The sequence below is a fragment of the Copadichromis virginalis genome, linkage group LG20, assembly GCF_057382275.1.
Source record: "Copadichromis virginalis isolate Kocher_CV1m ecotype Utaka linkage group LG20, C_Virginalis_male_GT1.1, whole genome shotgun sequence".
In the NCBI taxonomy this organism is placed as follows: Eukaryota; Metazoa; Chordata; class Actinopteri; order Cichliformes; family Cichlidae; genus Copadichromis; species Copadichromis virginalis.
In genome coordinates, this window is record NC_140637.1 from 1,339,797 (window position 1) to 1,354,316 (window position 14,520).

The 14,520-nt window shown below is 43.6% G+C and overlaps 1 protein-coding gene across 1 annotated transcript in view; it reads right to left on the minus strand.

Annotated features, from left to right (window-relative positions):
* Nucleotides 1–39: 39 nt before the first annotated feature.
* lgr6 (leucine-rich repeat containing G protein-coupled receptor 6) overlaps nucleotides 40–14,520 on the minus strand; it is a 38,562-nt gene continuing 24,081 nt past the window's right edge. The window contains exons 5-18 of the mRNA XM_085444028.1: nucleotides 11,601–11,816; nucleotides 11,398–11,469; nucleotides 8,350–8,418; nucleotides 7,789–7,860; nucleotides 7,588–7,659; nucleotides 7,099–7,167; nucleotides 6,432–6,503; nucleotides 6,129–6,194; nucleotides 5,940–6,011; nucleotides 4,807–4,878; nucleotides 4,181–4,306; nucleotides 3,077–3,231; nucleotides 2,367–2,447; nucleotides 40–2,285 (exon numbers count right to left, since the gene is read on the minus strand). Coding sequence (XP_085300154.1) covers nucleotides 1,147–2,285; nucleotides 2,367–2,447; nucleotides 3,077–3,231; nucleotides 4,181–4,306; nucleotides 4,807–4,878; nucleotides 5,940–6,011; nucleotides 6,129–6,194; nucleotides 6,432–6,503; nucleotides 7,099–7,167; nucleotides 7,588–7,659; nucleotides 7,789–7,860; nucleotides 8,350–8,418; nucleotides 11,398–11,469; nucleotides 11,601–11,816 — 2,353 coding nt within the window. The 3' untranslated portion in view covers nucleotides 40–1,146. The remainder of the gene's footprint in view (nucleotides 2,286–2,366; nucleotides 2,448–3,076; nucleotides 3,232–4,180; nucleotides 4,307–4,806; nucleotides 4,879–5,939; nucleotides 6,012–6,128; nucleotides 6,195–6,431; nucleotides 6,504–7,098; nucleotides 7,168–7,587; nucleotides 7,660–7,788; nucleotides 7,861–8,349; nucleotides 8,419–11,397; nucleotides 11,470–11,600; nucleotides 11,817–14,520) is intronic.

The following is a 14,520-nucleotide window of genomic DNA, read 5'->3' on the forward strand; positions in this document are numbered from 1 at the left end:
GTCTCCGATCTGTAACATAAGTGCATACTTGAGTGTGTATAGTATGAAGATGATGATTTTATTCAAAAATATGCTTAACCAGTTGTATACAAAGTATGTACATCCTAAATAGTACATTTGTTTTTACAAGCTAAGGATTTATTTCTTATAATATAAAATTATATAATTGCTGTTTATAAAAAGGGGAGACAAACATCATAAGGCTGTAGTGAGTCAAAACCATGCTAGTTCAGAGGTAGTTATATTGTATGTACATAATGCTAGCCTACTCTAAAGTCTGTAAGAAAAATACCTACATCCCATTCAGTCTCTATGACTGCTTGCCTCCTGTTGGATAGAGTTGCTTTTCTTGAGATCAAACATGTAAACCATATGAAAATAGATGTGCGGCCCATTTCCTGTGGCGCTTTGCTGCCGTATAAAGAGTAGCATTTTTACAACAACCTTTGTATTATACAGTTGCATAGTACAATATGACAATGACATCTGTGGAAGAAAACTTAGCTTACACTGGCTGTCGTGTGAGTGATGAGGAGTCCCTTTTTTTTAAACAGACCTTAGCAATAGGATAGAATTTGTATTTAAACAAAAAAATGGCTCCACCTATAAAAGAACCAAACAACCTGCATCTTCTGAGTTGGATTTTTCATCAGTTTTCAGTATAAACAAAGATCTATTGGTGCTACCTAAATTCCCCACAGGCGAAATCGCTGATTTGTCCAATGCTTACATTTTCCATGTGGATTTGAACTGTTCCCCATGACTCAGTCCACTGAAATGTCTGAAATTGTCCTTTATATAAAAAGCAATGTCATTGTCCTATTCAATGTCCTTGAATAGTCTTTTCTGTGAAAGGACCTTGTAGTCCCGCTCTCCACTTTCAGAGGCTCTTTGTTTTCTCCTCAGCTTCTCTGCACTCTGTAGTCTCTGTAGTAACAGTTTCAGTGTTGAATGTTCTGAGGAGCTTGAAGACTGTGAACCCAGAGGCGGTCTTTCTGCAGAGGATGGTCCTTTCATATTCATATGGTGTCCTAGCTTTTCAGACAGCTAGCGTGGATGCTCATGGGTTGAGAGTGAGAGACATGGCAGTGTGATAGACATCTTGATCCAAACTTTCCAGAAATCACCAGTCGCTCACCCTCTCTCTCACTCTGCCACCCTTTCTCTATCTCTGGCAGTGGGAGGAGGTATTTGGCAAGGGATGAGAGGAACAGAGGATGTGGAGGAGCAGTGGGAAAATCTGATCGGATCCTGCCGGGCTTGGAGAGAAGATCCTCCACTGTAAGTGGCATCAGTGAGTGACACCTGTGTTGAGGAATCGGAGCAGGAGCTCTTTTCTGTGTCCACGGAAACCAACGAGTCCAAGGTGTGGTCCCGACGGAGCTGTGTACGTGCTTTGGGGCGTGGCCAGAAAAACAGCTGAGAGTGGTCTCTCGTGAAAAGAAGGAAGAGTAGAGGGTTGAGGCAGGCTGGCAAGGGCTGGAGAAGCAGGAGGACTGATTTTAGTACTTCCTCCCCCAGAGAAAGGAGACCAAGAAGGGAACAAAGGGAGAGGAAAGCTACTGGTACATACAGGAGACCATTGGTGAATATTAGCCAGGCAACATGTTTGATCATAGCGCAGTCCCACAAGCCCTCACACTCTCCTCTGAGTAACTCCCAGTAGAGGCGGATGTGTGAACCTGTGACTATAAGCAAGCACAGGGTGTTCATCATAATGAGGGCCAAGGGAAAGCCCAGGGAGGACGGCAGTCGAGAGGATGGGGGTGGCAGGGGTGAGGGAAGGCAGAAAGGCGAGGACCCAAACTCCCCGACTCCTGCCAGTGGGAGAGAAGCAAGCGTGATGGAGAGAACGAGGCAGAACAGTGCACAGGTGCGCACACTCACGAGGGATGGGGACTTCCCATAGGTGCGCGCACACGTCACGCTCACACCACACTGCACTGCTGCAAGAGTTAACAGCAACACGCTGGCCTCGGACGCAAACACCCAGACCCATCCTGTCGCCTGACAACCAGGACCCCCCTCCCACCGGGCTCCGTGGTGGCCAAATTCTCCCAGCGTGAGAGCATCCACAAGGGCCAGGGTGCACATGCACACACCAGTCAGTAGATTTGAAGCCCCCATGCAAGCCACGGTAAAGCGAAGTGGTGACAGGTAGCCTGATGAGCCAAAGAGAGACAGAAGCAGGATGGAGTTCCCCAGCAGAGACACCAGGGAGATGCACCACAGGCCAACACGAACTAGCCAGCTGCCCAACAGAGAGTCACAGGGACGGAAAGGACCTGCAACAGCACAAAACAGTAACTCATTAGCTACTTGCATCATACCCTACAATAAAACTCATTTGCATTCATTTGCATTACCAGGTGTTGGTGTGCACTGGACACTGGCCTGCAGTTTGGATTCCTCTAATTCCAGCTGGAACTCCTCCAAGTCTGGGTCATCTGAAAGAAAACGTTTTTTTTAGGGCCAGAATTCAGAATTTCAGATTTCCTTTTTGATCAAACCTCCACAAGGTCCATGTGTTAAAGCATATTGAGAGCTTATTCTGAAAGTGCTTATACACAATATACCCCATGCAGACTATGCGCGACTCTAGCTGCAGGGGGTTGTAATGATAACATTCTGTTCCACAGACAAAAAATAGACACTTCAGAAGATTACTGGCGCTTGGATGAATTTTGATTGTCTTGGCATGTTTCTCTAGCAATTAAAGGTAAATAAATTTTAATCAGTGATATGTCTTGGTTTATTCATCTCTTGATTCTGTTGTTTTTCTGAATACACCCAGCAGTTTTTTAATTTCTGCTTTAATCATGCAGATTCATTGGGTTCATTTCACCTTCATTTTGATTTATTTGTGTTTCTATTTTATGCTGGCCACAGGAATGAAGGAATGGAGGGGTCAGCACGTGTTGTGTGTTTAGGTCACTGTGGTTTCAGTGAGGATCTGACACGTCCTTAACGGCCAGGTATGGACACTTAGTTGTCAGATTCCCATCTGATATGTTACAAGTCTTTTGACATACTGTGTGTATGTTTTCACAGATACCGTAAGCATGTGTTGTCTTACAGTGAGTGTCGGTGTGGATGGGGTACATGGCTACAGTCCTCTTATGCAGGTCTTCACTGGTGCTGCTCTGCTCTGAGTCCCACTGACCGGCTGGCTTGTAGCTATCACAGGAGCCATACACACAGCATTGGTAGGCATAAGGCATCTCTATCACCCTGTACCAATCAGATGAGAGTAGTGTTGAAAATAAACCAGAAGAAAAACAGGAGCATAATAAGGTGGCAACAAAACTGCAAGTCCTGGCTGATGTTTCTTTCAACGTGAGCTTTATCTACGTTTCTTTTAGGCACAATTTAAAACTGTTTCCCAGCAGCTTCAAGTGCTTTTGTTCCTGTTGCTCTTACTTGTATTTACATTAAACCACATTTTGATTGATGTGTAATCAGTTTGACTGGTATTAAAGGTATATATTCCATAGGGACCGGGTGTTTTTGCCTTATACTGGACACGCGTAGCCTTTGTAAACAGAGGGGATGGTAACAATAGACCCAAAAAAGCTTCAGTGTATGAAAGCATAACTGAATTTTTAATAATGATAACAGTCCATCGTTGGGGAAAATGCAGGCGAAGCGTTTATTTATTTTGCTGATCTGCTGACTTTGGTGTAGATGTCTGCAAAAAACCCTTTTATTTTACCTTTAGTGCTTTTAAAATGTTTGTCTGCCAGAGGTTCTGTTCTGGGCGATGTTCTACAGGGATACTAACACAGAGCTTTGATCTGCTGCCATCTCCAATCTCTTTAAAAGTTCCTCTTCATTTTTTACTTCATCGCACCTTCCTGGGCCTTCAGGGATCTTTGTAACAAGATTTAACTTGCTGCTAACAAATACTCAGTCATTGTTTAAGTTCGGCTCAGGAATGGCTTGCAGGGATACACTGTAATTAGTCAATTGTCAGAGTTGGCAGCTTTCGGTAAATTCACGATATTAGTAGAAAATTGCGAGAGGAAGGATAATTTAAGGGTTGGGAAGGGATGCGTTTTCCTCACAGCCATAGGATACACACCTGGGATCTTTGTTTTTTTGGGACAAAGCAAAATACAAGTTTCATTTGAAGATCACACAGTTAAAGAAAGCACTCAATGATTCTGAATAGAGTAGTTACCTCATATGGGGAAAGTTATCAGGACTGAAGGCCTCATATAATTCTGTGTTCCCCCTCAGCTTGAGATGGGTCAGACCGCTCAAGCCTACAACAGGTATTGAGCTCAGACGGTTTTCAGTCAGGTCCCTAAGAGAAAAATCGAAGGACAGTGAAATAAGAAAGGTGCATGTCAAATCAAGCCAAGTTAATGTTTGTAAAATGTGTTTTTATTTCAGATAAAGCTGCGAGATGTCCTTGATAAAATGTCCTTGTCTCCTAGATTCATTAAGCTGTGTAGACAGGACTCTATCAGACTGGCTCCACATAATACTTTCTGTCAAACGTATTATCTGCTTGTTTAGCCACGCAAACTTCAACCAGTCTTCACACAATGAAGTAATTTTATATTGGCATGACTTGAGCTGAGGCTTCTTGCCATGCAGAGATATTTTTTTTCAAACAATAAATGGATTTTAATGTTCGCTGCAAACTCTGCCAAAAGTCCACAGGTTTTCAGTGGAGCACGCAGCCAAGTATGGAGTGTTTGTGCAAGTGCAACACTCTGAGATGCATATATTCTTTATGCTTTTCTCAGAAGGAGGGGAGAACAAGATGAAAGGTAGAAGAGTCTTAGTGAGTTTACTCACAGTTTAACCAAAGAGTGAAGCGAAGCAAAGGCATCTGGGTGGATCCTCTCGATCATATTCCAGCTCAGGTCACTGACAACAGCAACAAAAAGAATCACAATGATGTGAAAGTGCCTGGAATGACGGCGCACACTTGGCAATGCTGTGTATCACCACTAGATGTCAGTAATAGGTCACAATCCTACAGTCTTGTTTAATCCAACAACCGATGATTTCCTTCGTTTTGGCATCAGAGTCCTTGGGTCATGTTGTGAAACCTCATTATAGCACAGATGATTTGACTTCTACATATTGTTTCAGTTAAACATGATTAGAGAAACAAAGTTCAAACTATGTGTTATTTCACAAGAAAAAACCTCAATGGTACATCAAATTTAGTTTCATTGTTTTGTCATCTCCTGCTATCCGGTTATTAATAACATATACAGATGGGTGACAAATTAAAAGAACAACCTAGAACTCCAACACTCATAGCGAGGACATCTGGTGCTCAGGGCATTTGCTGGGAAGGTTTTGGAGTCCAAGAAGCACGTCTTGCATCTCAGCAGATATGTGAGAGGGAAATTTTTCTGGTACTATTATATAATTTATATATGTTTTGCTGACTTTGCCAGCTGGAAGTTACACGTCTACAATCTTTGCTGTTGCAGAATTCTCCCAAAGATTTCAGTTCAGGATACAACCATGTCTCTGAAATATGGTGTTCCTGTTTGGGTCCACGTGTTTTGGGAATGGGCACAGGACATCAACACAGTTGTCCTGGGAGATATGTGATGAAATCATCCTATCTTCAAGGTTGTAATCTTTACTAATGCCCATGTCTCTTGGGTACAAAAGGTCACTGAGCAGTTAGAGTATTATGAAAATGATATGTATCATGTTCATGGTAACCATATCTCAAACAAAATAAGAGATTTTGGACTGACGTGGGCCCTTTAGATAGTGCTCCTGAGCACCATCATCATGAGCATAATGAGGGACTATTTTTTGTTTTTCTCTCCTTTGATTTTTCACCAGTCTGCATATTTTCAGTTCACTATCCTTACCCGACGGTGATGGTTATTTATAAAAAACACAAATTTCTAAATATATCGCGTGCAACTTGTGACTAAGACAAAGTAAAGTTGACTCACAGTGCTCTTAGAGAGGTGAGCTGCTGGAAGGTGCTTGACTCGATCCTTCTGATTTGATTGTGCTGCAACCCTCTGTTAGGAAAATGATATATTATATGTAACCAAAGCACTATGTGCAGAGGTAAACTGAGAAAACTGCTGCCTTTGATACAGTAAGTGTGTGACTGTCTAGGGGGTTGAAAAACTCACATCTCTTGCAGTGCAGAGCAGTGGTAAAAGCTGGGCAGATCCTCTATCTGGTTGTAAGAAAGCTCCCTGCAACACAAACACAGTACACAGTGACCAGCTGTGGGTTTATGGTGTGGGAAATTATGGTCAGCTCTGTGAGGAAGGCAACACGGCAGGACAATAATTTTCTGTATTGATTGGATTTCACAGAGATGTGATTGTGCAAGTTCATGCTTTCTTTGGGGGGGGACAAGTCTCCGCAATTGAGTTGTGTGTATCAGATTTTGTACCTCTAACTTTTCCCCTTGGTGTGTATCTACTCACAGCACTCTGAGGCGAGGCAGCTGCTCACACAGATCCAGAGGCAGAGCTGAGAGACCAGCCCGAGTCAGCGTTCTGTAGGGGAAGGAAAAAAGAAGAGGATCTTCTGATCATTGTTGAAGTGCGAGCAAGCGAAAGGATCCTCCAGTCCAGCGAGTGTAACTTGGTGAGACAGGCAGCTGTGTAGGTTCGCCAAACCTGTCAATAGCTGACATAACTGCCTACTCTTCCCTGACTCTCCTCTTTATTCCCCGCTTCCCCTAAAGTCTGAACACACACATTTCCATCTATTTCCTTCAGTTTCTTTCCTGCCCGGTCTTATCTTTCTTGGCTCTTTGTCTCTCTTGTATGTGGAGTCTGATTTGTCATTTTGTCCTGAGCATCAAATCAAATAAAATCAATTTATTTATATATTAAAAACCACAAAGTGCTTCACAGTAATATAAAACAGAAATACATAAAATACATTAATAATCAGACATACAGCACAAATCTAATTAAAGTCTAAATAAATAAATACACCTAAACATCAACATTTTTTTTTACTGTACATTTTAAAGGCTCGCTTGGTGAAATTATATATTGTGGGTTTGTGGTGGCAGTGGTGCGTGTTTGTGTGTGTCTGTGTGGGTGGGAGGGACGGGTAGGTGCAAAGGGTACAAAGACTCACAAAATTTCCAGGCTGGTGGTTCCTTTCAGATCGGGAAACTCTCGAATCTGGGTTGCCCCGTTAAGGGAGCTACAGTCAAAGAAGGAAAAAAGTGTCAGACGACTGTCTTTGTTTCTCTCACTCCCCCTTTCTTTTCACTCACAGACACACAGACACACACACACACACACACACACACACACACACACACTCTCGCGCGTGTACACAGACCTTGTCTAACAGCTCATTTCATCCATCAAACTTTTTCTCCAACATCAACACAGGCTGCTTTGGCTGTCTCACTAGACATCATAAGTCACACCATTCAACATGTTCTTACAACACACTCTCTCTTACCACATCAGCACACAGCACAGCAATACGCTAACACAACATCATTCAGTAGGCCATTACACATGTCCACTCAACCCTCACTGCAAAGGACAGAAGATGATTTACACAGTGTTTGGGCTAACTCACTGGAATGGTTCCTGCTGACCGCATACTTACAGCGTGTGCAGCTTAGGTAAGAACTGGAAAGCGGATTTTCCCACAAACTGGATGGGGTTTTCATAGAAATGACTGCAACAAAAAGAGAGGAAAGAGACAATCACGTCACGCCCCGGAGAATAATTTGTTTTTGTAAATGGCTGATGGTGATGAAGTCTCAGTTGTGAGTCTGTCTGTGCAGATAGCAGCATTGAAGCTCACATGGTTTGGAGCTGAGGGTTTCCCACAAAGGCCCTCTCAGGGATGGCTTTGATATTGTTGTTATGGAAACCCCTGCAAATATAAAAAAAGACAATGTTAGTCAGGTTCTCTGTAAATATGTTTCTGATGATCTTAATAATCATTGTTATTATTTATTTTGGAGTCTGTGTGTGCATGTTTGTGTTTGGAGGAGGGACAGAGTGTGTTTGCGATTGAGAAGTCACATGTTCTCATCTTGCACCTGCCTTTGCACAGCTGAAAAGCATTTTTGGATACATGAGATGTAGACACGCACACATACGCTGTATCTGTGACACATAGGCGCGCTGCAGAACATCTGCTGAAGCGGAGGGAAAACACGGCTTGTGTGTGTGCATGTGCGCCTGTGTGTACGTGCAGGCGAGCGGCTGCGTGGGTGTGTAGCCAGCACCTGCTTGGGGTGAGAGAGATTGTATCCGAGTGCCACATTAAAATCACTTAACGGGATTACTCGGGATAACGCAACCACGATAGTCATGTCGGGCAGGTGTGTTTTTCGTGTTTGCGTGTGTGTGTACTCACAGTTCCTGAAGTTTGCTCAGTGTCCTGATGGCCACAGGGAACTCCTGCAGATCATTGTAGTTTAAATCCCTGTGAGAGAACCAGTAAGAGAAACAGTCATTATAAAGCAGCATGTTAACACATGCAGTCCCAGTCATGATGGAGACCATCCATCCATCATGTGGTCTTATATGTTTATGTGAGAAATGTTGCACGTGTGTGTGTGTGTGTGTGTGTGTCGCTGATAGAAGATTTTAGGGCCCTGAACTATCCTTTGGTTATGTAGCCTTAGACTGGTGGTGGGCAGGGCTTCACCTAACACGCTGTTTCTTCTTCACTCCTCTCTAAACTCTGTTTCTTGCTGCTTTCTTCTCTTTCCTCTCACCCAAACTACTCTTGGAAGAAGACTGCCCCTCCCTGAGCGTGGTATTTCCTGTTGAAAGGGAGTTTTTCCTTCCTGCTGTCACCAAGTGTTTGCTCATACGGGTTGTCAGATTGTTGGGGTTTTCTTTTTTCTACAGTATAAAGCAGCGGTCCCCAACCTTTTTTGCGCCACGGACCGGTTTATGCTCGACATTATTTTCACGGACCGGCCTTTAAGGTGTCGCAGATAAATACAACAAAATAAAACTAGTACCGGTACCGAAAAAAAGAAGATTTATTCATAACACACCTGAAAAGACCCAGGAACACCGAGTTAACGATAAAAACGATAACAAAATAACGCTGAACACCGATAAAAACCCTGAAAACCAGACATTTCACACCTGAGCCTCTACTCTCGTGGCCCGGTACCAAACGACTCACGGACCGGTACCGGTCCGAGGCCCGGGGGTTGGGGACCGCTGGTATAAAGCACCTTGAGGTGACTCTCATTGTGAGTTGGCACCATGTAGATAAAACTGAACTGAATTGAGCGCCATTACCTCTTTCTTAGGGAGTAAAAAAATTCAACCAATTCTGTCGCTAATTCTAAGATGTACCTGTATGAAAAATGTGTTGGTGAGATGGAGAAAAGATGTGACCATTATCTAACATTCCAGCAATCGATCTCACAAACAAGTTTGCAGACCTTATCTTGGTTCTCCACCATCTCCGCGGCATGTGTCAGATTGAGAGTAGATTAATGGCCTAACTATGCGATGAAGTAGATCCCTAAATTACCCAAAGCATTTTTATATTCTTTAAAACTGTGCTTTCACTTTGATGCATATCAGACTATTAGTGTATCAAACATTGGCGAAGTGTCGTTTGCGATTTGGGTGTGACCCTTGACCTTTTACTGCTCCGTCTTGATTATTCAGGATTTTGTCTCATCAGTTTTTCACACTCAATAAGATAAACACCTGACACAGTTCCTAGACTGTATTTCCATTCTTTACACAAGTATGCACATTAGAGCCCTTCTGTGCATGGGAGAAATGTAGTGTACATGTGACTGCATGTATACGAGTATGTACTTTGGTGTATTAAAATGTATGCCAGGGCATGTGTGCACTTAAGAGCCTCCTTTGAAGATTTCCAGCCATCAAGATCAAAGGATATCCTAAAGTCCTATTCAACTGGATTTGTTTTTATTCTGTTCAAGTAGCCAAATACCTTTGATGAAGAACTTTGAGAGATATATGTATGTATTTCCAGCAAATGTTGTGAAATGTTTGTCTGCCGGTGTCTGTTCTGTCTTGTTTGCATATGCTGTTGCATTTTCCTGCAGGCCTCTGGACGGCTCCTCGTAGTAATGATTTTATAATACACACTAGGGGTTGGGGAGGGTGGCGGCGATACAGATGGTCTCTCGTATTTCTCATAAGCAAAGCCACTGTGAGAGATTAACCCATCATACCAGTGCGATCCCCACGTCAATGACACCTGTCATCTTATCCCGCCGAGTCATCGATCTCTCCCCCACCGCTGACAGTCCAAACACTTTAACACGCACTATTCTGGTCCAGAGAGCTCCATCCCTCTTTTTCACAATCTCCAGTTTCCCTTCATCCCCTTAACCATTCCTCCTCCGCCTTACGCCGTGTTTCCTCACAGTTCCCAGAACTGATAATGACTTTCAATTTGAGCGTAAAGCTGTATTATTGCACAGGCAGACAGTACTCGCTTATGTGCACGCACGTGCATGTGCCCAGACACTCATAAAAAAGAAAGCAGTGCTTTTTTTATTTTTTTAACACTTCAACAGGTTGTTAAGCAGCATGCCAGACAAAGTGTTTTCATCAGACCACCGTGAATTTTGCAGGAGACACTATTTCTTTTCTCTCCCCACCTCTTTCATGAAGCTGTGTCGGTTTTCTGCGGTTTCCATATTGGTGTGTGGTTAGGAGGTAGTAATTGAGGCGACGGCACGTACTCGCGAAAACTCTCTCCTGTAGTCTTTACTTGACCCTAACTCTGGCTAGCAACTGCTCATTCAAAACACCGCGATGATGCTTTAAAGGAATCAAAGACGACTTTTTTACCTTCACATTCCCGTCACTCATTCGTTGGTTGTGGTTTTGAGAAACGTTCAGGCGCTTCATGAAATTATCGGGGCATTAATCATTTTTATGACTTTACAATTTAGCACCACACTTCATTATTCTTTGGCACACTTGTTTCATATGATTTGTAAAAACAAATTTTTTTTCAGGTGTTCCAAGTAACACCAACCAGCTTTACACACACACAAGCACACCTACACACTCACACACAATCAGGGCTTTAGTGAGGCACATAATGTGAGTCTTTTGGTTGTGTTACCTCCTTCAGGTTATATTTAGGGAGTTTTTCAAATATCTTGGGTTATACTGAGGCAATGTGATTGCTGTAAACACTACTATAGCAAATGAATGTTGATACTTGCTGATGCTTTGTAATCAAAAAGCCTGCAGTGGTGATTTTGGAAACAAGGAGGTGCTCATTTAGGCCAAAGAAATGCATTCCCTTCAGTGTGCGTGCATGCATGCGTGCGTGCGTGTCAGACTGTTAAAACGTCCTTTGTTATTTTTAATACTGTCCAACAGTGTGTGTGTGAGCACGGCTGTGTGTTTCAGTGAGAATGCATGAATGTTGGATACTCACAGTGTCTCCAGACTGTTTAAACCTTCAAAACATCTCGAGCCCATGCTCCTGATGTGGTTGTTATGGAGATGCCTGGAAAAACGACACAGACATTTTTCAAAAAATTGAAATTAATTTCATGAAAAAAAACAAAAACAATGCCACAGTATGTCGAAACATTATTTCAGCTCAGCGGAGGACAAATAACGCACAATGCAACTTACAGTACCACAAGGGCAGAGAGGTTGGTAAATGCGTAATCTGGGATGTGTGTGATTTGGTTGAGCGCCAGCGTCATGGCCTGCAGGGAGGGCAGAGAGTCAAGCGCCATCACTGGGATCTCCGTTAGGGAGTTGTCATCTAGCCACAGGTGTCTAAGGGAGCGGACGCCTCTGAAGGCCTCAGCCGGAACCACAGACAACAGGTTCGCGTCAAGACGCCTGCAGGGTGAGAGGAACTGAGCTTAACGAGATAATCACCAAGTCTGAGTACAGTATTCTTGCTCATGTGGATGCGTATCTGTGCTTCTGTGTGCATTAGTGGTTGTGTGTCACGGCACTGAAACGGTTTGGCTTACAGGAAGGTTATTATGAGAATTACACGTCCTTTATTCTGCTTCTTTCATCTTTACTGCAGCTTCTTAGAAGTTTCTCATTATGATTTATTCCCATGCTAAATACGCCACGAGAAGCTTCGCCAGCACAGACATGTGTGAAATGTAAGATGAGAAAATGACAGTTGCAAAAATGTGGAAATGATTGTGGTGAGTCTTTTATATTTGTGCTCTTTTTGTTGTGACACTCGCTGAGTGTCTGGAAAAGGTAGAAGACAGAAGGAAGCATTCTCAGCTTTTTTACTTTTTCCCAGTTTAGTCTCTGAAATTTCCACCAATCAAACGCTAATGCGACTTCTTACAGCCAATGAAGTGACAGCAAACACACACACACACACACACACACACACTCACACACTGCCACATGTGCACTTTCATCTTTTCAACTATAAAAAAAAACCTAACAAACCTTTGTTCCCCTCTGTGCTCTGAACCCACAGGCCATGAGTGTGGACACGCCGTCCGTGTACATTTACACACACACACACACACACACACTCTGCCGATCATGATGAATGATCCCCTCAGGGCGGAGTTGACAAGAGAGACCACTTCCTCCTGCTATTCTTCTTTCTTTGGCCCGTCACACTCACCCATTCATTTCCCTCCCTCCGGCCTCTCTCGCACTCGCGTTTTGTTTCTTATATCTTCATTGACGCACTCCCCAGCTGCTTTGAATCCCTTTTGCATCTCAGTCCTTAATTCTTGTTCATCTTTCAAACATCCCCTCCTTATCAATCTTCTGCCGAGGTTCTTTGATTCCTGCGCTCCAGTTCTCCTCGCCCCCTCGGAGGTTTTACCAAACAAAAAGCATCTTCAAAGTGAAATCTGAACTTGAACTCTGAACTCTGGGCTTGTCTGCCTGGGGGAAGTTTCCATCAGGAGAGCAACTGCATACACTGGCAGATGCTCACACACACAGAGGCACCTAGCACCATATATGTAAATACTTCTGAATGTGTTTTCAGCGCACGTTTCTTTTTTTCTTTTTGCAGCGCTAAACATTTGCCCTTGTGCACCCCGTATCCTGCAACTGTGGACATTGTTTGTCCCTGAACCAAATCACAGGATGAAAGCTACAGAAGGTCTTTCTGCTTTCTCTGGGTTGTTCTCCGGGGTAAAATAATAATTCCTCCTTTTCGAGTGGACCTGCCAGGTCTGGTGAAGGTCCAGACAGAACCAGGAATGTTCCACAAAGGCTAATAAAGCAGACATTTCCTGTCCATCACATCAAAGTCTGACGTATGATTACCAGAGTAAGAAGCAGAGGCAGAAAGAGAAAAATCCTTTAAATGATCCTGGAGCTCTGGGTTACTGCTTCTGTTTGTTCAATTCTCCAGATGGACAAAATTTTATACAACCAGGATCTTTGGTGAAGGGGGGGGGGGGCTGTTTTACTGCCATGTAGTCCATTTTCCCTAAACCTGGTTACACTGATCTAAATCTGCCTGTGAAACTCATGAGTGTTGATAAGGCTACACTACTTAACCCTTTGGTAAGGACCCAAAACACATCTGTCTGCTTATGATGGCACAAGCAACAGCACTCACACTGTGCTGTAATTATCCTGCTCCAAGAGGCAAATTTCTTGAATCAATCTCGCTGCTGAGAACAGAATCGCTGTTTGAGATTAAGTCATGATTTATTTTGGATGAAAGCCTCCTTTAATACATTCATACCAATTTGAATCCATGTGACTCTTTCTTTTTACCTGGTGTGTTTTATGTCAGTGAGAGGCGCCGACAAGCTTCACTCTCCAAAGCCTTTCCAGTAATCTTTCTGTGCTCAGCTTATCATTACTGTAATGACAAGGTGCGTCTCTATACACTGGCTCTGTTTGTGTACTCTGTGTGTGTGTGCGCACGAGTGTGTGTGCATGTGTGTTTTTCATTACTTGTGACAATTTCTATCCGCTAAAAGAAAAAGATCTGTGAAGACCACACGCTCGTACGCAAAGACACGCAGACATCATCATGACAGCAATTTGTTAATTCAGACAAGAGCAGTCTGCACTGATGTGTCTGCCAGAACAAAGTGTGTGTGTGTCTGTGTGTGTGTGCTGGCTGGGTGACTGTACTGAAGGGGTGCAGGCCTGCTTAATACCAGACAGGGGAAACGTTGTAGGTGGTAGAGGAGTTAGACATGCACGCCCCTCCTGTGTTACAACCCCAGCAATTTTGGTGTGTGTGTGTGTGTGTGTGTGTGTGTGTGTGTGTGTGTGTGTGTGTGTGTGTGTCTTTGCGATGAAGGAAAAGGCTTTATGGATATTTGCAAGGAATTAATAATTTGGAAAGTGGAGACGTGGAGTACATGTGGAGGGCAATGTTCGAAGAGTGGGGTACCGGTGAGCAATTGCAGATGAGGTGGTCCACACATGCACACACACGCATGCACACTGACACACACATACACTGACCCTGCAGATTAGACAATTAGGTCACCAAACACTCTCATTAGCCAGGGGGATAGCAGTGTGGGTGGTGGGAGAAGAACAGGGGAGTAGGAGTAGAGGAGGAAGAGAGGGGGAACTG